This window comes from Malus domestica, chromosome 10 (assembly GCF_042453785.1).
Source record: "Malus domestica chromosome 10, GDT2T_hap1".
NCBI lineage: Eukaryota > Viridiplantae > Streptophyta > Magnoliopsida > Rosales > Rosaceae > Malus > Malus domestica.
In genome coordinates, this window is record NC_091670.1 from 35,876,287 (window position 1) to 35,897,375 (window position 21,089).

General features: G+C 33.8%; 1 protein-coding gene across 1 annotated transcript; it reads right to left on the minus strand.

The window, feature by feature from the left end:
• Window positions 1-362: 362 nt before the first annotated feature.
• Window positions 363-3,956, minus strand: LOC114827463 (berberine bridge enzyme-like 4). The gene is made up of 2 exons (XM_029109285.1): window positions 2,448-3,956; window positions 363-581 (listed from the first exon to the last, which is right to left on the minus strand). Exons 1-2 carry the CDS (start codon window positions 3,954-3,956, stop codon window positions 363-365), a joined length of 1,728 nt encoding a protein of 575 aa, XP_028965118.1.
• Window positions 3,957-21,089: the final 17,133 nt, after the last annotated feature.

Sequence of the window (21,089 nt, forward strand, 5' to 3'; positions counted from 1 at the left end):
TTAATATTACCGTCTGATGGTATTCTTTTTAATTTGTAAGTAAGATTTCTTAGGTTCAAATCTCGTAGATGGCGAATTTGATACCAATTAGGTTGCTCATTGTGCGGCTTAGCCGAACTTCACATCATCTTAGTGTAAAAATATATTATTGTACAAAAAAAAAAAAAAAAAGAGAAACATATGGCATGGTTTGAATGGTGCAAATCAGTGAGTATATAGGTATAGAATACATGAGAGGTACGCAACTAACAGCACAACTAGTACAAAGCTAGAAGACAATCGCCTCGACAACCAAACTAGAACCCGGTAGTCGACAAACCAACTTAATTTCGAGACAGAGACAACGATGCCAATAGGAAGGCTTACCACTCAACTTCCTCCCGATACTCCGACGAGCATCCGAACGATGACTCCATCTCTACCAGGTCCAAAGAACCAAAACTCACATGTATAATCATCGGCTTCTCCTCCAGATTAGTAAGAAACGAACCCACCAACCCCAATTCAAACTCCAATCGACATGCGTGTTTCGGAATTCCATGCATGCATCTGAAAAGATTAATACCCAATTGGCTATGAACCTTTCAATTCCGGAAGAACTCAATAACAGGCATCAGATCAGAGCTAATAAAAACGTCAAGAAGTGAGAATCGATTTTGCCCAACAAAAGACCGGAAGTAACCCCTAGAACAGTCTAGGAATTGTAATTAGGTCTACTCTATCATGGGAAAATTATTTGGTGGCTAGAACATCAAAACTATGTTACTGCCTAAATTATATGACGAGACATAATAGTAATGAAAAAGAGAAAACAAGGAATGCAGCCGGAGCCAAGGACATAATTTTGAAAGGAGATAAAAAGAGAATGACTGTAAGTCCAAATGGCATGCATTGAATGGAAGGGAAGTTGAGAAAGACAAATAAAAAACATAAAAAAAACCAGCATTCTCCTATAAATAGTTATACTATTAACTGAAGATTTTTGAATGAAACTTGTTGATTTTCAATTTTTGATCGAAGTCCCTGAAATTAATGTGATTATTTATTTCTATTTATGTTACTATATTTTTTAAATTAAAAATTGAAATTTATAGTTATTTATGTTAATGAGATTTTAATAAAAACCCATAATTTGTGGGATTAAAAATATTAAAATATAAATTATACTATTGTGTGTGTGTGTGTGTGTTTGTATAAATATAGGTACATTCATCAAAATTGACAAAAAAATTATTGTACCAAAACATGGGTACATTCTTCAAAACTACACACAAAAAAAAAAAAAGATATTAGACTTAATAACATTAGTAAATTTATTCGATAAAACTTGACATGGATACATTCTCAAATCAAAGAAAAAGAACATACCCATATAAGTTTAAAAATCGATTAGAAAAAAATTGAATAGATTTTATATTAAAAAAAGGGTACATTTTACATATAACAAATTGGTATATATAAGAATGAGTACATTTTAAGATTAAAAATTTGAAAAATTACATGAATGGGTAAATATAAGATTAAAAAATTGAAAATATTTTTTAAAAAGCTAATGGATACAAACTTATTCTAATTTTTTATTTATTTTGGAAATGTTTTGGATTAAAAATTAGTTAGGAGTTTAATAAAGGTGTGAGCATTAAAATCCTAAATCAATTATTAATTTTTATTTAAAAAAATTATGTAACTGACATGTAAATTCATTATTACATTAATGCTAGGGACTTGGATCAAAATCTGAAAACTAATAAGGTTTCAGTCAATGAACATTAGTAACTAGGAACCGGATACTAATTTTTCTTAATTTATATATGCATCATGCATGAAATCTAGTGGTCAAGATTTTTGTGTACATGTGTGTATAAAATACCATTTAAGTAACACAATCTTCTTTACTTAGCATTTTCGTGTAAAATAACAGGGGACATTTCATTACCCAAAATGTTAACAAACCTGTAGCGGATTTGTTTATTTAATTCTTGTGCGTGGGAAGGAACAAAAGTAGAAATAAAGAATAAAAATTCTCACCAGTTAGATGATTTATATCAATTACATAATTAATCAAGCATATATAGGCACATATTTAAAGATAATAATAAAAGATAGGATTATGCAAGATTAGTTCTCAGTAAAGATTACATACAAGGCATTCATCCTCGATCCCAAAGAAGAGAGGACCAACAGCTTAGAGAAACTTTCCTCTTATTTTATTACCAATCAGAAAAAAAAAAAAGTACAAACGGGGAGACATGAACCAAACCCCGCAAAGAGTACGCATGCAAGCATTGAACCCATTTATTCTTTTATCTCTCTCTAAGAGATGAGATTGATTATGGTTGGCATCAACCCTAAATCCTATATGTATAGGTTTAGGTTTTCAAAAGAGTTGGGATACTTTGCTTATTCTTGAAAAAATTATGGGGATCAATCATGGTTTTCACACGTACCAATTTATCAAAGTTAGCTTTGAAATACTTGGTTCCATAAAGTCTACCGATTTCATAGTTGGTCTGATTATCCTGATTGGCACCAATGTCGAGATCCTTGTAGTTTTGGAAGGCCCTTCTTGGATTGTTTGAGACATATGGAGTCATCATCTCAAACAATTTTCTTGTCAGCCGAACGTACCTGTTTGTGGCCTCGATTCCCTCTTTAGTCCAGGACGTATAATACATAACATGAAATAGGATTCCAGATCTGTGAGGGTATGGAGTTGCTGACTCAGATATCTCATCCATTCGTCCACCGTAAGGGTTTGTATCCAGAAAGATATCCTCTATCTCAATCATATGCGTCCAGATAGCATCTATAACTTTTTTTGGAAGCGGATTTATAATATAGTCAGACGTACCTTTGAAGTAGATTGCTGGATTTGTCGAGTTAAGTAGAACAGTAGTTGGAGTTCCAACTGGGAAGTCAGCCCAAAACACAGTGGATTCCACCCAACTCATCTCGATGCAGTCACTTAGCTTTAACCCTAGTTCAGGGAATCTCGCCTTCACCAGTGCAAAAAGCTTGTCACTGTTGCCCAAATAATGAGCAATGAATGAGATTTCCACAGTCTTGCCCGTAGTTGTATTGGCGACTTTCGGTTGTGCTCTGAGGAACAGCTCTTTGGGCATCTTGGCTGCTATAATTTGCCATTTGTAAAATAGATCTGTAGCGCCTTGCGCTATGGTCCTCTTAACGTTGAACACCGTCACTTTGGCTGGAACTGGAACCAGCCTGAGCTTCCATTCAAGAGCAACTCCAAAGCTAGCAACACCACCTCCTCTGATGGCCCAAAAAAGGTCTTCTCCCATTGATTTTCTATTAAGAATTTTGCCATTCGCAGTGACTAGCTTAGCATCAACGATATTGTCAACGCTAAATCCATATTTCCTCATCAAAACCCCATACCCGCCACCACCAAAGTGGCCACCAGCGCCAACTGTTGGACAAAGCCCGGAAGGAAACCCATAAACGTTGGTTTTCTGAGAAATTTCGTAGTAAAGTCTTCCAAGAAGAGCTCCAGATTGAATCCAGACATTCTTTTTGGCAACATTGACTTTAATCGAATTCATTTGATACATGTCGATCATGACAAAGGGTACATCCGACACGTACGACAGACCCTCAAAATCATGGCCGCCACTTCGGGTTTTCACCAGCAATCCATGCTCCTTTGCACAGATAATAGTAGCTTGGATATGGGTTGCATTTCTGGCTGCTATTATGGCCAAAGGTTTTGGCATTTCAGGTGTACCATATCTGAGGTTATTGATACGTGCATGCAAAAGGGGTTTATAAAAGTTGTCTTGAGGGGTGTAAACGATTTTGGCAGCAGCAAAGTGTTTTGGAAGGCATTTGAGAAAGCTATTGATGCGAACTGGACGTGAAGTTGTGCATGATACTGAGAGTGAGAGTGACAGGATTGAGAGAATGACAAGAAGTACCGAAGAATTTGGGGACTTCATCGTTTGTTTCTGGGGTTGTAGGTTTAAAAGTTGGTGGTGTGATTGAATAACAGACTTAGGGCAGTATTTATAACGAACCCAAAGCACCAAATTTTGCATTTTTTTTCTTTTTTTCAACGAAGCAATGTAGCGTATGAAATTAAACTTGTGCATGGTTGTCAACTATGCATATGACCACGTCCACGCATTAACTTGTTTATTTCCATTAGCTTATTTTCAAAAACCGGATAGCACGGCGGCTAAGTGCGGATATTGTCGCCACATGATCCTCTCTATTTTTTAATGCCAACTTTGCTCCCGTGAGAACATTACATCCATAAAAGCACACCAATATAATTCAAACAAGCTCTGCCCGACTAAAAAAGGTCAGATTTGTTTTGGTCTATGGATAATGATAGATATCATATACCATTAGTGAGATACTTTACGGAAAATCTCAAAGACGTCAAAAACAAGTGGCAATATTCAGAAGCATCATATCATTCTAATTCATTGTTATATAAAAGAGCATGAGGGATTTTTTCAAGTATATCAGGAATTTTAAACGGTACTTCATATGTCATAATATAAGTGAAATAAATGGTATATTTTTACGTGTTTTTTTACTTATTTTATGATCCCGTGGAGTACCCGCTTGAATACAGTTCACTTTAAAAGTTAAAAGAAATGTTGATTGAAAAAACTTCATCTCCAATCACACGATTTGAAGCCCACTCGAAGTTATTAAGAAAACTTTTAAGAGATTTTAAGTCTGCGGAGGAATAAAGAAACTCCTAATAACTCGTAACATTACCGACTAATTTTAATGTTGTTTTGAACATATACTTTTTTTGTTTTTATAATTTTTGTAGTCTTCATTTTACGTTTTGAGAATTTTACATTTGCCTATAATATATAATATCGAAATTGGAAGCAATAAAGAAATGGCGAGGAGAGAGATAAAAGGAGGTTTCATCAGCGAAATCATGATGGGTCGGGTCTTCATTTTAGGTTTTGATGGGTTGGGTCGATCATGATTAGGTATTTGAACAGAGAAAGAAATGGCGAGGAGAGAGATAAAGGGAGGTTTCATCTGCGGAAGAGTGCTCTCATGATGACAGATTGGTGTTGTTGGCCGTCAAATTGGTATTCTTTTCATTTCTTTCTTCAACATATCTTCAATTATGTACTCACATTCGACGATGTAAGGTATGTATTTGAGTTTGATAGTATGCATTTCGTTGACTCTTTGTCACCAGTGCTTATTTGCTTTTTGCTAAATACTTTGTCAACAAAGAAAGCACAACAGGAGAAATTTTACCAGAGATGCAAATCTACACAACTGCCAAATGTAAAACTGAGAGAAGGAGTTTGGGTTTTAGCAAAGGGATTATGATAAAAACCACACATGGTGGATTGACTAAATGGATTCACCTAAAAAATATAATAAGGATGTAAGATGAAAAGTTAAATCGTCTTTTTTTATGCTATCGTCCAAAAAAGATTTCTCAACAGTATATATATTGTTTTCATCATTTTTCTCCCAATGAGTTGCTCATATTTTTAAATCAAAATTGGTGGAATGTGTGTGACATAATTGATTTGTTGTTTTAGAACCGTAATTCATTTGGATATCATTTTCTTCTTTTGCAGAGAGTTGCACATCAACCACGCCAAATTACTTAAAGGATGCTTATACCACGATGTCTATCTTAAAAGATTCTTATTTCACTTTCTTCACACAAAATTACTAAAATTTTAGATGTACATATTGTGTGAATAAAACAAAAAAAAATTATGACAGGCACGAAAGATTGCTAAAAAAAGTGTAATGTTAATCTTTCACACAATTTCTTGCTAAATTGATAGCTACGCACAAAATAAAACAAAAACTTGTGGGACACTACCAACGTGCTTGGTTAAATAAAAAAAAAAAGACAAGTTCTACGCACAAGAGTAATCAAGTGAAATGATTAATGTAGATAAATACATTTAAGTCGCATGTAGCGTACCGTAATAAAAATAATAAAAAAAGCATTTTACATGCGCGGAAGCGTGTGTAGAAAGACTAGTGAATTTATAAGTAGGGGTCTAAATTTATTTTTTTAAAGAATAAATATGCCATTAAAATTTTAATTAAAACGTGGATGAGAAATTAAGACAATAAGATGAGTTTAGTAGCACTATTTATTTAATTTTTTTAAACAACCGATATTATCTACACTAAGGTGGAAGGAGTTAACTAATCTTAACTCCAATGTAATGGTGCCAACATTTTAACAGTAAGTGGTAACGTGTATGTGTTTAATTAAAGCTAGCTAATACACTATCTGAATATTAGATTTATTTAATGTGCTTCACTCCAATTTAATGGGGGAAGGGGTTGGCCAAGCTTAACTCCAATTTAATGGTGTCAACATTTTAACAGTAAGTGGTAACATGTAATAACAGAATGCTGATGTGGCTTTAGTCTATTGTTTCATGTGTCACAATGTAATTGGATTGTAATAAGATTAGGTTGTTATGAGTTAGTTAGCCGGCTGCCTTGTATTGTAAGCTAGTTAGTTAGAATCTCAAACACTATATGTAGTGATGTAGCCTCTCATTTTCTCATCAATGTGAATCTATTCAAAGCTATGCTTTCCCCTCTTTCTCTCTCTTCTCTCTCTCTCTTCGACTCCTTACATTCCTAAAGTTCTTCAACTTTTCTCATAATTTCTGCAACTCTGTAAAGCTTGATTGAGCAATGTTATGAACATGTATGTGTTTAATTAAAGCTAGCTAATACATTGTTTGAATATTGGATTTATTTAATGTGCTTCACTCTATATTTTTGAAGGAAGGAATGAATCGATGGGAACGTAATATTAAAATTTAAAAGGATATTGTTAGGGAGACTAAATTTTTAAACTAAATTTGCAAATTAAATGGTGTGTCACCAATAAAAAATAAGTACATTAATCAATACTTAAGTGATATTTCAATTATCAATAAACACATCATTTGGCTTACAAAATTCGGTTTAGAAATTAATTTTGCCTAGCATTATCCATATTATAATAGTGTGCCTAGCTAATTTCTAAAAGTTGACAAAATGTCTACACGTATATATACAAGAAAGAAGAAAATTAAGATAATTTCAGTGATACATTCGATTTAATTTGATGCAAACATTACCAATGCATTTGATTTGATCCTTCAAATTCCCGTCGAGACCAGTGGATACACATATTTCAATCATATTAATACTTCACAGAATAAGTATACTTATTTATTATTGTGCGTTGATTTCTCAACAATTTCTCTGCTCCCTAACAACTATCTATTAACCTATTAATGCTATAGTTTTACTTAATTTTTTTTTTTATAAACACGAAATTTCAATCCCCAAATTGAAAAGTACATTTTCTTCCATCTATGCAAGTAAAAAATAACTTGCTATGAGTATTTGCGTGTAAGAGGGCATGTTGAGGTTATAAATCTCAATTCAGAAAATTGAAGCCTAGCCTTATAATTTAAATAAGTATAAACCTCTTCCTTCTGTTACCCATTAATATTAAGATAGACGCTCACGTTCTAGATAGTAAAACACAATCCTTTGATGACGATGTGCGGTTTGAAAAACATTATGATTTGATTCAAGATATTTTGATCTGGATACAGTGGCGGAGTTAATATGGAATTATTGATTATCCTTGACCTCAACTACTTCAAAAACTCCACATATATTTGTTTGTGTATAGTATTTGACCCTTATAAACAGTTAAGGCAAATTAAATTACTACATCTACATCCCTCTCCTACTTCTTTTATTTTCTTTTATCATATTTGTCTCCCATTTAACACTTCTTGAGTGCGATTCTATTGTGAGCACTGTGTGCTCAATGAAATACCTTAGTTGACATGTCTTGACAATTTTCAGCATTACTCCATAGTATCATGCATCAACCCTCAACAAGCCTTTACAAATAAGAGTAGTTGTTGACATATGTTGATATAAGTGATGACTCGATATTATACTATATATTTTACCCTAATCTTAGCATTAATTTGTTAGTTAGTTTAGTAGAATTTTGATATTTTGTTATGTATTTTCAATGTAGGACATTCGACTTCCTCTGGAGCAAAAAGTGATCAAACGGATGAATTTTGGAGTGATCCCAATTGGAGGATGTTCGTGAGTTTTTCAAGATGATTGTATCAAAGTTTAAGATTTTTCTACCAAGCCGTTTGACCGTGGTAATGAAATAAAGGCCCAGCGCGCAGATATTTTAGATTGACGTTTCTTGACGTTTTGGGTATTTTGGAGGTCAAGATGGTATATTTTGAGGAAGTTTCCTTCTGAGGATTTGTAGGGGACGTCTCCAGCTTTCAAAAGAGACCTTTTGGGACCAAATCGAAGTTCATTTGGTCGGTCAAAAGTCTAATTTTCTGATAAGTCTGAATTTTAATTAGTTCAAATAGGAAACCTTTTATTTTCTGTTTTATTATTTTATTATGTTTCCTAGTTTTATTCTAAGACGTTTTAGGGTTTTATTTTGTAGTAATATAAATAAGACTTTTTAGCCATTAGGGTGAGAAGTGAGAATGCAAGAAATAGGGGGAGAACACATGCACTACTTTAGGGAGCTTTGGAAGTTTATTTTCAAGGTGTTTTCTTTCCATGTTCTTAATAATATTTTGTTTTATGATTGTTCATAACTAAGTTCTTTTGCTAGGGCGAAGCCACGAGCCTTAGCATGAATATGTGATTTTATTAATTTGCTTATGAATGGATGCATGCTTGCTTTGAATTATTAATTACCGCGATTAAAACTATCTAAATGTCTTAGTGATTTGCGACCATTAGGGTTTTTAGACAAGTAATTTGATGCAATTTCTGTTGGAACATTACCCTGAAATTGAGGAGGGCTTCTTGTGATTAGTAATTGTAAGTTCACTTAAGGTGAACATCACGCTCTTAAGGGTTGTATGGTTTTTCAAAGGGTTTTCACAAAGCTTAATGAGTCTTGCATGTTTATATTTGATCTGAACATCATAGACGGGTTGCATGTTAAATATATGTTTTCACTTGAACATCACGAGAAAAATATGCATTAGGAAAACCTAACCTTCAAAGCATGTATGTGGAAATTTATAAGTAATTAGTAGAATTGCATAGGATTGTAACAGTGACGGCTGAACCCTAGGACTTTTACAAATTGATATTCTTTAAATTGTTCTCTAGTTATTTTATTTAATTGTCTTTAATTTAAATTCGTTTTTATTATTTTAAATTCCAAAATCATCCTTTTCACAACTTTGTTCTAAATAATTAGCTAAGGATTAGTATAAATACAAATTATTCATTCAATCCCTATGGAAAACGACCTTACTTAAGCCGCTATACTATGACAACCTTGTACTCTTGCAAGTATTTTTAAGTGTTTTTATCTCTAATTTTGTAGGTGGTAAAAATCTCTATCAATAAGCTTTCAACATATGTTGGCAAGAATTGGCAGGTGCCTACTAGGTGCTGGCAAAATGCTGAATGAAGCTTTTCTGGTTAATATTATGATCTCATTATTTAAAAATTCTGACTACGCCACTGTTTGGCTAGTCTCTAATAATAGATTACCATTGTCAACGAAATACTGTTTTCTTTGAAAAAAGTAACATAAAATTAGTAAAGCTTATCATTATAGAGTAGCCATCATGCATGTGCTGGAATGAGAATCCTCTCTGGATCCTCAAATCGTGTCTGCTCATCGTACGTCGTGTGGTCCAAAATTATTTTAAATATTTTTATTTAAAATTAAACATGAACTGTACTTGACGAAAACTGGTCGTACAATGTACAATAAACGGACACGATTTGAGGATCCTCGGAATCCTCACAAAGAGGATCCGGAGAGGATCTTCATTCCATGTGCTGCATATAGAGAATTTTTTAAATTTTTATTAATTCGAACTGCAGAGTTTAATATGTGTATTTTCATGCGCTAGCTAATTGAAAAACCAGCTAACTAGCTTGGCAGCTGCATGTGCCTACCATACTAATTGATTTCTGTTTGTATCATACTTGATCAATCCCGAAATTACCGAGCACCGGTCAACATTATACCGTCAAGGACCCATAAGAGTTTCCCTCAAACTAGAAGGCCAATCACAGCGCGACACGTGTCAACATCAAAAGCCAATCACAACACGACACGTATTAATGTCAGAACAAAGCTAGAAACTCTCTTCTATAAAAGGAGATCATTCTCCCACAATATTTCCTAATGTCATTTGTACTAAACCATTCACTAGTACTCACTAAAGGAGAGCTTGAACCTATGTACTTGTGTAAACCCTTCACAATTAATGAGAACTCCTCTACTCCGTGGACGTAGTCAATCTGGGTGAACCACGTACATCTTGTGTTTACTTCCTTGTCTCTATCCATTTACATACTTATCCATAATAATGACCGGAGCAATCTAGCGAAGGTCACAAACTTGACACTTTCTGTTGTACCAAAGTCCTCACTGATTTTGTACATCAACAATCTTTAAAGCTAATAATCTAGACATGCTAATTAAAACGAACCATTCTGCTATGAGAGCATTGCATGATTAAAATAAAAGCACACAAAAATATTCTTGTTGTATTTTCTTGCATGGCCAAAAATTGCTGCATTTCCCGCCTTAAATTATAAAAGTAGAGTATCTTTCACCAACTTGGTTGGACGAGAATTTGGATCGGAATCATATAAATGCAATAAAAATATAATGGTTGCCAGTTTGATTCTCAAATATATTAGAGTAGAGATTTGTGGTACGTCAGTTTTTGCTTTGAGTAAATTCTCTTTACACACCTTTTCTTTTTTTGCTAAACAATAAATTTGTTAAATTAGATGTTAGATTAAGGAGTCAATGAGGTTTGAACCTGCACCATGGTGCAAATGTAACACTCCTCATCATCACTATGATAGATGACCACTTGAATTTTTAAACATAAAAATTTTAAACATCCAAATAAAACTCAAAAGTCAAATAGGTATTTGTGCAGGCAAATAAGTGATCTTTTATTATGAATGATGTACAACTTATGCTACAACACCCTAATTATGCATTGACCCACCCCCTCTCTTCTCCCCCCGCCCCCTCTTCCCGTGGCCGTCTGCCCCAAAAAATAACTATGATGCCTACATCGACAACCATACATAGTATATACACTAAATGGATGAGGAAAAGACTAGTTTCAAACACTTGTCACTCACGAGATTCGAATCGAGGATCTCTCACTTACATCCTAAATATTATCGTATTTTAAGTGAAATTATATTCCATAATAATTCCTACATAATAAAGAGTTAGGGGTATTCAAGGAAACCCCAAAATATAAAATACGATGCACAAACTCAATTATATAATTTGCTTAGTTGAATCATGATTATTGGATTCTGACGTGAAAAATTAAATTTGCTATAAATTCTCTGGTCCGTTGTTAAAATAATATTGTAAACATCTATCATTGTTTAATAAATAAATAAATAACTCTTTATATATAAACAAAGAAAAAAAAAACAATGGAATTCTGCACCAGGGCAATTTGCTTATTAAAAATTAAGTTGAACTCCCATTTAAGTCATGTACGTATGGCATGTCCTCGGACATATGAAACATGATATGGTTGTGCCTTTTGACATGAGAAACATGATATGCTTGTGCCATTTGACATTTTCTTTCTTCAATGGAGTTTTATTTTCCTTGGATCTAGTGGTGAGGTTGTCAATTGTAGACAGCCAAGTATTTAGAAAAAACGTGATATTTGCACTTTACGTACGCGCTATTTAAAAAACAAGAAGCAAAATCGTGGCCAGTTGCTCCAACTAAAATCAAATATTGAAAGTCCAAAATATCAGATAAAAAAGAAGCTGTCCAAAAGATCTAAGAAGATGGCCTCTGCTGTACAAGTAATGGTTGCCATCAACCTACTATAATATCTTATAAATGGTAGCTGATTTTTATGCAACATATTTAGCTTCTCACATATTCTTTTTTGTTTCTGATTATCTAATTAATTAAATTAAACAAACACTACGAATATGATTAACAATTGTATCTAGTAGAAAAAAAATATGTATTTGTCATTTTGCTCTAAAAAATTGTTCTTTTTCAATTTGATAATTTTTTTGAACAAACAATAGTACCTGCACTAAGGAAAGGAAGTGGGCTTAACCTCACAATTGGTTAACAAAAATGTGGTTCAAATTCGCTTTTAACGAAAATTAAATTTAAAACCTCATACTTACAAGTGAAGAGGAATATCCCTATATTCACCTCGTGTGCGCCAATTTAGTGTTTTTAATAGCTTAAGCCAATATGAAAATAAACAAATGGAAAAATCAAAGTAAACAAATTATAGTGTATTGTAGTTGACTATTTTTTTATGGATGGAGCTATGCACACACACTTTTTTTTTTTTATCTTTTATATATATATTTTTTTTGGGGTCATTAGACCAACTGAGAAGTGAAGAAGATCAAAAGCCTAAAATTTACAACGTATGTTAGAGATAAAAATAGGTATGTAGATAACACCACATTTTTTATTAATTTGTTTATGCTATTTTTTTTAAATTGTACAAAAAAAAAATGGAAAGCATGGGTGGTTAAGTACTAAGTAATCTGGACTTAGGGCATACTCAACTTAAAAATAAGCGATATATATTAATTTACAGAGAGATAGTTTAAAATAAGACACAGTGAGTTGAAGATGAAGCCCCTAACCACCATGCAATCTAACACTTGCAAAAAATATATAGTTTTAAAAAGAGATGAAACAGTTAGTAGTAGATTTTCTTTTATTTATCTTGTTTTGTATTATTTTGCTATGGACAATTTAATCCCTTATCAATCTTCTTACGACTTTTTTGGTCCAACTATTTTTATGGAGCTTATGGGCTTGTTTGGAAGTGCTTCTAAAATAACTAAAAATACTTTTGGTTAAATTGATTTTGACGAAGTACATATCTGATGCTTCTTCCAAGAATCACTTAAAGTGCTTTTCAAGGGTCCACTTAATTTTTTACTAAGAATTAATTTCAAAAACATTTTCACCAAAAACGCTTTCAGTCATTTTAAAAACATTTCTAAATGAACCTTATAACAATAAAGCAAGAGCCTGACTTTATAATTGTAGAGAATAATTATTGCATCAATAATATTGTTAACAATTAGACCATATTCCCAAAACCTGCTCAATAGCCAACTTATGCAATTTTGTAATGCAACTTTATAGGAGTAGCATCTAACTCAACCCAAGCAGAATAATTCTTTTTGTCGATATAGAAGTATTGGGTGGAAATTACAACACCTTGCCTAAAGATCATAGTCCCTCATGGAATCATAGTCAAGGGCTTCCTACTTCTAATTCTTATTTGTGCCCTCTTTCTTTGAGCAAATTACAGCTGCTTGTACGTGTGACCCGTGATTTGAAATAAAATTATGAATGAGATTAGAAGTGGGTTGGAGTGGCCAACCCAATAGGGTTGGGTTGGCATCATTCTAATTCTTCTATTTCTTGTAAATAAACATGACCTAAGTAGATTTGGGCCAAATTCAGAATCCAGCTATTTACAATAGATCCAATGTCCCCAAGTAACATTATTTAGACTTGGGCTCTTCAAATCCAAGTCAACCTACTTAAATCTATAGATTCAAATGGGCCCTTAAAGTTTTGAGGAATAGAGGACTGTCAAGGAATTTAATTTGGTGTTTTTGTGTTTGTGACTTTGGGTTTGTATGAAAAAACAAAGATCAATTTATTCGCAAGGAAAACTCAAACTAACAAAATTCTTTTCCCTTGTTTAGAAGTGGGAGAAATTCTTCAGTTCGCTCCACACCACCCGTAAACCGAGGATACAAACAAGAGAATTTTGTATTGGGGCCCACCAAAGTGCGGCAATGTGATTTTTTTATTTTTTACTTTTTTCACTTTGTGTGTTAGGCCGTGTTCACATCATGCTGAAAAAAATCTCTCCAATGCAAGGGTGTCTTTGTAGTCTTTGGCTAAAGGGACAGTGGGAACCAGTAACAGATACAAGCAAGAGATCCTGTGTATTTGAGTCCACTAGAGTGAGGTTGTATGGGACCCAGGGCATGCATCTTCGTCTGAACGGGTGACATGGAGCGACAGACGGACAAAAGAATAATAACATGTAGTGTACATTTCCTCCAATTGTATAATAACATGAGAAAATATGGCCTTTCTGTTGATAATATAATTGATGCCTTAATTGTTGATGTTAACGGAAGAGTTTTAGGTTGAGAATCAATGGGAGAAGACCTTTTCTGGGCTATTAGAGGTGGAGGTGGAGCTAGCTTTGGTGTGATTTGTTTCTTGGAAAATCAAATTGGTTTCCGGCCCGGAAATTGTCACGGTTTATAGAGTTGAAAGGACTTTAGAACAAGGCACCACCGACATTGTTCATCGATGGCAATATATTGCTGATGAAGTTCATCAAGATCCTCTCGTTAGGGTTGTTGTAATGCCAGTGAATAAGAAGGGACATCAGACAGTGAAAGCTAAATTTGTGGCATTGTTTCTAGGAAATGGAGAAAGGCTTCATGCTTTGAGGGATGAGAGCTTACCCCAATTGTGTTTGAAGGATGAGGATTATACTGAAATGAGTTGGATATAATCGGTTTTGTATTGGTCTAATTACCCAATTGGAATTCCCACTGATGTGTTGCTTGAAAGACAAGAAAAATCAGAAAAGTTTATGAAGAAATCTGATTATGTCCAAGAACAAATGTCAAGGGCAGGTCTTGAAGGACGTTGGAACTGAAAAAGCCAGTGCTGACATTCAATCCAATCCATATGGCGGAAAAACGAGTGAAATTTCGGAGCTCGAAACTTCATTTCCACATAGAGCAGGAAATAAATACAAAATCCATTACTCTGTGAATTGGAACGACGAGGGTGTGAAGGCTGCAGATGGAAATACTGATCTAATAAAAAGGGTTTATGAGTTTGACTCCTTATGTGTCAAAGTCAACAAGGTGTTCGTATCTGAATTATAGAGATGTTGACTTGGGGACAAATGGAAACGGCAATGCAAGCCGCTCAGAAGCTAGGGTTTGGGGAACAAAATACTTCAAGGGGAGTTTTGACAGATTGGTACAAGTGAGGAGTGCAGTAGATCCAGGAAACTTTTTAAAGGAAAATGCTAGAGATGTAATACTTTCATTTTGGTTTAGACCAGTCTATTAGGCTTCAAGCCCAATGCAAATTCACTACTCCTCTAATTTGTCACTCCCAGCCATTGTGTATAGATCGGAGCATATATAATTGAAGATATGTTGAAGAAAGAAACGAAAGTGTTGAACTTAAATAAAAGGTCGTACCTAGTGCACAAGCTCCCGCTTTACGCAGGGTCTGGGAGAGGTGAATGTCGGCTAGCCTTACCCCCATTTATGGAGAGGCTGCTCTCAAGTCTCGAACCCGAAACCTACCGCTCATGGGCGAAGACACTTGTCATCGCACCAAGTGCGACCTCTTGAAATTAAATTATTCAAATAACTTATTCATTCTAATTCCCCTTGAAATGAGAGAATTAGAAGAAATAAAGTTTTCTCGTGTTTAATCTAATACATATGATTATGTTTCGTGAGATCAATCAGACAATACAGATGGTATGTCTTGTTCGACTGATCGAATATAAATTTCTCTTATATTTGACAGAAATAATAACCTTATCCCTGTTATATATCGAAATAACTGTGTTATATTATGTGATAAGAAAAGGCAAGAGAAAAACCATCCAAGTGAAAATAAAAACAAATGGAATTTCCATCACATGGGTATCTAGTTCCTCAGCATGAAACCCAACCCTAGTTCCTCACATTTTACTGAATTTCCACACATTATAGGTTTTCCGGAAGTTTGATTACATTTTTCCAATGGATTTCCTGTGTATATGAATTTTATGAACTTATGATTGTATCATTTTTTTCCGAATTTTACTAAGATTACAAACCCAAATTAAATATCCAAATTAATTTATTCCGAATTGAAAACCCTAATTAGTAAAGGAAACATGGGAAAATATTAAGTTAAATCGGATAATGAATGTCACGCTCCGATCCCTTCATACGTCTAGGATCGACATGCGACGTCACCAAATACCCGTATCTCTAACATACTTCGCCACCGAGATATGTACAAAGCATAATTCAATATTCGAATTGCATTGTAATTTTCGTATATTTTATGGCTGCATCTAACCTCCTCATTAAACTGCCTACATACCCTCAATAGGGATCAAGCCATTTGTAGTTCACCATTCACTATACTCGAACATTCATCACATAAATCGCTATGTCTCAACAATATACCACAATTCAAGCATGTAGCACCTCAAGGAACATTCAACGAAGCACAATAATATTCTATAGCCATCTTGCCATTCACCCACACATATGCATTCCAACACCATCCAATTATCACACCAATCAATAACACATATAATATATTGAAATGCAGGGCTAGAGAGACACAGGTCGGCCAAAGCCTACATCTTTGAAGCTAAAATCAAATCCAAGGAACCAAGACACCAAAGGGATTCCAGACCTTTCAATGGAATCCAAACCAGGATACGATTCCGGACCATCACTCAACGAAATCGCAGAGTAGAAAGGATTTCGGACCATCACTCAATGAAATCCGAGTAGATATGATTCCGGACCATCACTCAACGGAATTGCAAAGTACAATGCATAACGAGCCACTCAATAAAATCCAAGGCATGATACCTTTCCGGACCATCACTCGATGGAATCATGGAGTATAAGGGATTCTGTACCATCACTCAACAGAATCCAGACAGAGCAGGGAACTTGACCTCTCAACGGAACCCCAATGGATACCAAGTTCCGAATCACTCAACGTAACCGAGTGGAAGGCCAAGGAAATAACAACAGCTCGAAGAAACAATACAAGAACCAAGTACTCAATTTAGAAGGGTTGAATGAAACAAAAAGTGAAATAAGGAAACAAGATGTGAAACAAGTGTCGAAGATGGGAGAATCGATAGCAAGGGTTTCCCACACTCACCGGTGTGGTTTTCACAATTTCAAGGCTAAAATTTCAACAATTTTGTGTTGTAATGGGTAGAGGGAAGATCGTTGAACATTTTACAGGTGGTTTCCGAACGTGATTCACCGGAATTTGGCCGTAAAATGCACCGTCTAGGTTCCCCTCCCTTCCTCTTCCTTCATTTCCCTCCTTTCACTTGTTCCTCATTCCCCTTATGTTCCCCCCATCTCTCCTTTTTTTTCTCCTCCCTTCTCCATCACAGCCAACCATCTCTATTTTCTCTTTTCTTTTCTTTCATCTCAGTCACACACGTGGCACAATCTGATCATTCCAGAAAATCTGGAGCCTTCTAAAGGAGGTCAAAATTACATAAATATCCCTAACTTTAAACGTTAATAACTCATTCGTTATAATTCCGTTTCAAGAACGGTTTGCACCTACGCATTTGTGAGATCGAGCTCTATTCAAAAATATAAATTGTGACCTCGAAAGGCTACGGATTTTAGATAATTAATTTCCAAACTTCAAGCCTCGTAACTACTTTAATAAAAATCTAATTTCAAACAAATTAAAATAAATTCTCAAACAATAATTAAAAATCTCAATAAAAATATATATTTAACACTAAGACACACAATGTGTCAACCATAATAATTCGGTACCAAACTCATCATACATATGATTTGAATCAAAGACACCTCAAAATATCACTAAATCATATTTTTCCTGAATCCACATTTAGTCAAACAAGGAGTACTTGTAAACAAGACTCTATACTAATACCAAATTAGACAATAATTAAACTGCAAAAGTTTAAGTTGTTATAATCTTAGAAAATGAACTTACAATGTATATTAAATTTGCCGCCTTTAATTATTTTCTTTGGTTTGATGTGTGTTAAGAGAAAATGTGAAGCCGAGAACAAAAGTTAGAAGACAAAACATATATGACTTCATTAAGTCAAATCCTTTTTATCAAGGGAATTTTAACGAAAAACACCCGGTACTGTTCACTTTAACGAAAAACCACATTTTTACACTAAAAAGTCAATTATGGTACTATTCACTTTACCCTTTATTTTGTCCTTATCATTAAAATTCAAAATTTTCAAGTCATTTTCATTAGTTTTCTTTTTTATGGGATCAAAGCAGTGGTCCTTTGATTTGAAAGGTTCAAAACTTAGGCTCGATCCCATTCGCCCACTGGAATAGATCCCTTGATTTGAAAAGCGTTCTGAGCAAAAGTAACGAATATTCTAAATGGGAGCTAGTTTCATTATCTTAAGTCTACTGAGACCGCGTACATCTAATGAATTAAAACTAGCTCATGCCGTATGAACTATAGTTTAGTGTTTTCTTCTTTACTTATAAAAATATGGTTTTAAGTTCAGCTCATGTGGTGGATGATGTACTTTTGTAATCTAAAAACAAGAGATTCAAAAGACACAAATTAAATCACTCGTAACCGCACTAATCAATTGTAATAAAGATATGGAAGTACGAGGTCGATCCCACAAGAATTGCTTTAACACCAATTTTACTAATTAATCACACTAGACTTAATTAAACAAACAAAGGATACATTGAATTGAAGAATAGATTAGGACTAAAATGAATTTAAAAAAAACTAAAAAGACAATTAATTAAAATAAACACACGGGAAGAAAGGTTTGAGAAACAATGAAATCCTTGGGTTATGAATCTACAAACAATTCTTAGAGCCAACTACTATCCAATTATCATGCCAATATTAAAGATGATCTTTTTTTTAAGGTATGAATTAATCTGTGGTCAGACATTAACTCGTGTATCTCTACATGATAACTATATCACATTGGTTAGGCATACAATTAAACACATAAAAATCCATTAAGCGTAAAAGAATCATGTCAACCAAGTAAGACTCTAGCTTGATATAATTGGTCATTCTCATTAGTTATAGTTGGTCATCCTCATTAGTTATAGTTGGCCATCCTCATTAGTTTATCTACTCTTCTTAATCTTAGAACCAATAAACTTAATTGTAGGTTATCCTAATAGATTTATTTATCTAGATGCCTAAGGGCGACTAGTCATTAGAAACCTGAATCTAAAATAAAACGCGCACAAAGATTAATAATTCAACATGGAATACAATCGATTATAAGAATTCAGCATTGCATACAATCGAATATCAGTTAACAAAGTACTTCATAAATATTCATGACATGGTGTCATCATAACCTTAAGTTACACATAGAAATAAAAATAAAAGAAAGATAGAACCCATAATCCATGGCAAGGTACATCCCTAGGCTCTTTTATACTAAAGAATCCTAAAAGATTTGATAAAAATTCTCATAAAACGAAACACATTCCTAAACAATTAATGACACAAACTAGGAAAGAATCATTCTTGTCTTGAAAAACACGGCAGTCACTTTGCCCCCTAGATTTAAGGTCGTTCCATCTTCTAGAAATTTTTGGAAAAATAGGAAACATGTAGCTCTATGTCTTAGCTTTCTAGGCTTAAATCGCACATTACTAGGAAAAATCAGGAAAGCCTTCAAATCTTCATTTTTCTACAACTGCACAGTTATGGCAGGAATGTAACTTTTGTAGGATTGAACTATAAAATTTGAATGTTTGGCTCCATAAAAAATTATGAAATTTGGACAAATGATCTTCAGTTTCTTCGCTTCCTTTGGATCCAATTGACCTTGCATCAAAACTTCTTCTGAAGCCGATTTATCATAAAAAGTGTTCTAAGTGCAGAACTTTGCTAAAAATAAATAAAGGAAAGTAATAAGTCTCTTATATAACCAGTTCCTTAACAAAACCTAGGGATAATTGACATGAAAATATGAGAAATAATGCACCTCTGAGCAAGCTCGCTACCAAAATATTTGGCAAACTATTGATTGCTTAGATCTAATCTCCAACTCTATAATGTAAATATATCAGTGTCTTACAAAATATATCTTAAACTACAATTATTTTTCAATTGTTTCATTTAGACAACGATATCTTTACATTAAGGGGCGAGGAGAATAAATAGATGAGAAACTTGCCATTCACTCAATGGCGGAGCCAAGTTAAGGGCTGCCCTGGGCTGTAGCCCAGGTAGCTTGTGGTGAAAAATAAAATTTTGACTGATTTTCGAATGTAGCTCACCAAATATTTAGTCGCTAATTCGAATTCTTTAGGTTTAACTATATAAAATTATATAATACAGTTTGCAAACCATATTTTTTTCTTACATTATTTTTCTCATCGCTTCTTGTACATGTACAAATTTGAATTTGTTTAATTTTAACACTTTTTTGGCTCACCTTGTGAATTTTTTTAAGCTAGCTGATACTATGAGAAATAGGGTATCAAGTTTCTTTATTTAAAAAGATTTAAAATTTTAAACTAGCCCACCCGGTAAAAAATTCCTAGCTCCGCTATTGCATTCACTGGCTAGATTTGAATTACATATAAAGAGAAATATCATTAAACTGTAATACCACATTTAAACACAATTATTGATGTAAAAGAGAAAAATCATTGATTACTTATGGTATCCAATGATTAACGATATTGTATTGTGGATGCGTGCCGATCATAATAAGCACGTGTTCCCTTACCTACACTGGACAACTACATAGATATATTCGTTTTCTACAATCAAGACAAGCATCCTCAGTTGTCACCGGATGAAACATTTAACAAATAAAAGGTTGTTATAGATTAATTATACAGTGAATAATTGACATATTTATATAATAACTTCATTTTTGTTCAAGAAATGTTAAGGAAACTTTCTTAAAACCTGAACTCTCTATATACTCTCTGGCACCTTATGTTTTGGGCACAATGTTTTTTAATGGTGGTAAGAAAGTTAACATTAAATTATGAGCTTGTAGAAAATCTATAGAAGATTTCATTTTAAAAGAGTCACATTAGCATTTTTCTTTTATTTATATATGTATCCTCTAAGGTTTTAATAAAGAGTCACATTAGCATTTCTCCGTGTGTATCCCCCAAGGTTTTAATGGGGTCGGGAAAAAGTCCATGCTCTTACTGTCTTACAAATGTTTAATTTGTGAAGTTCACGGGATATAGTATTA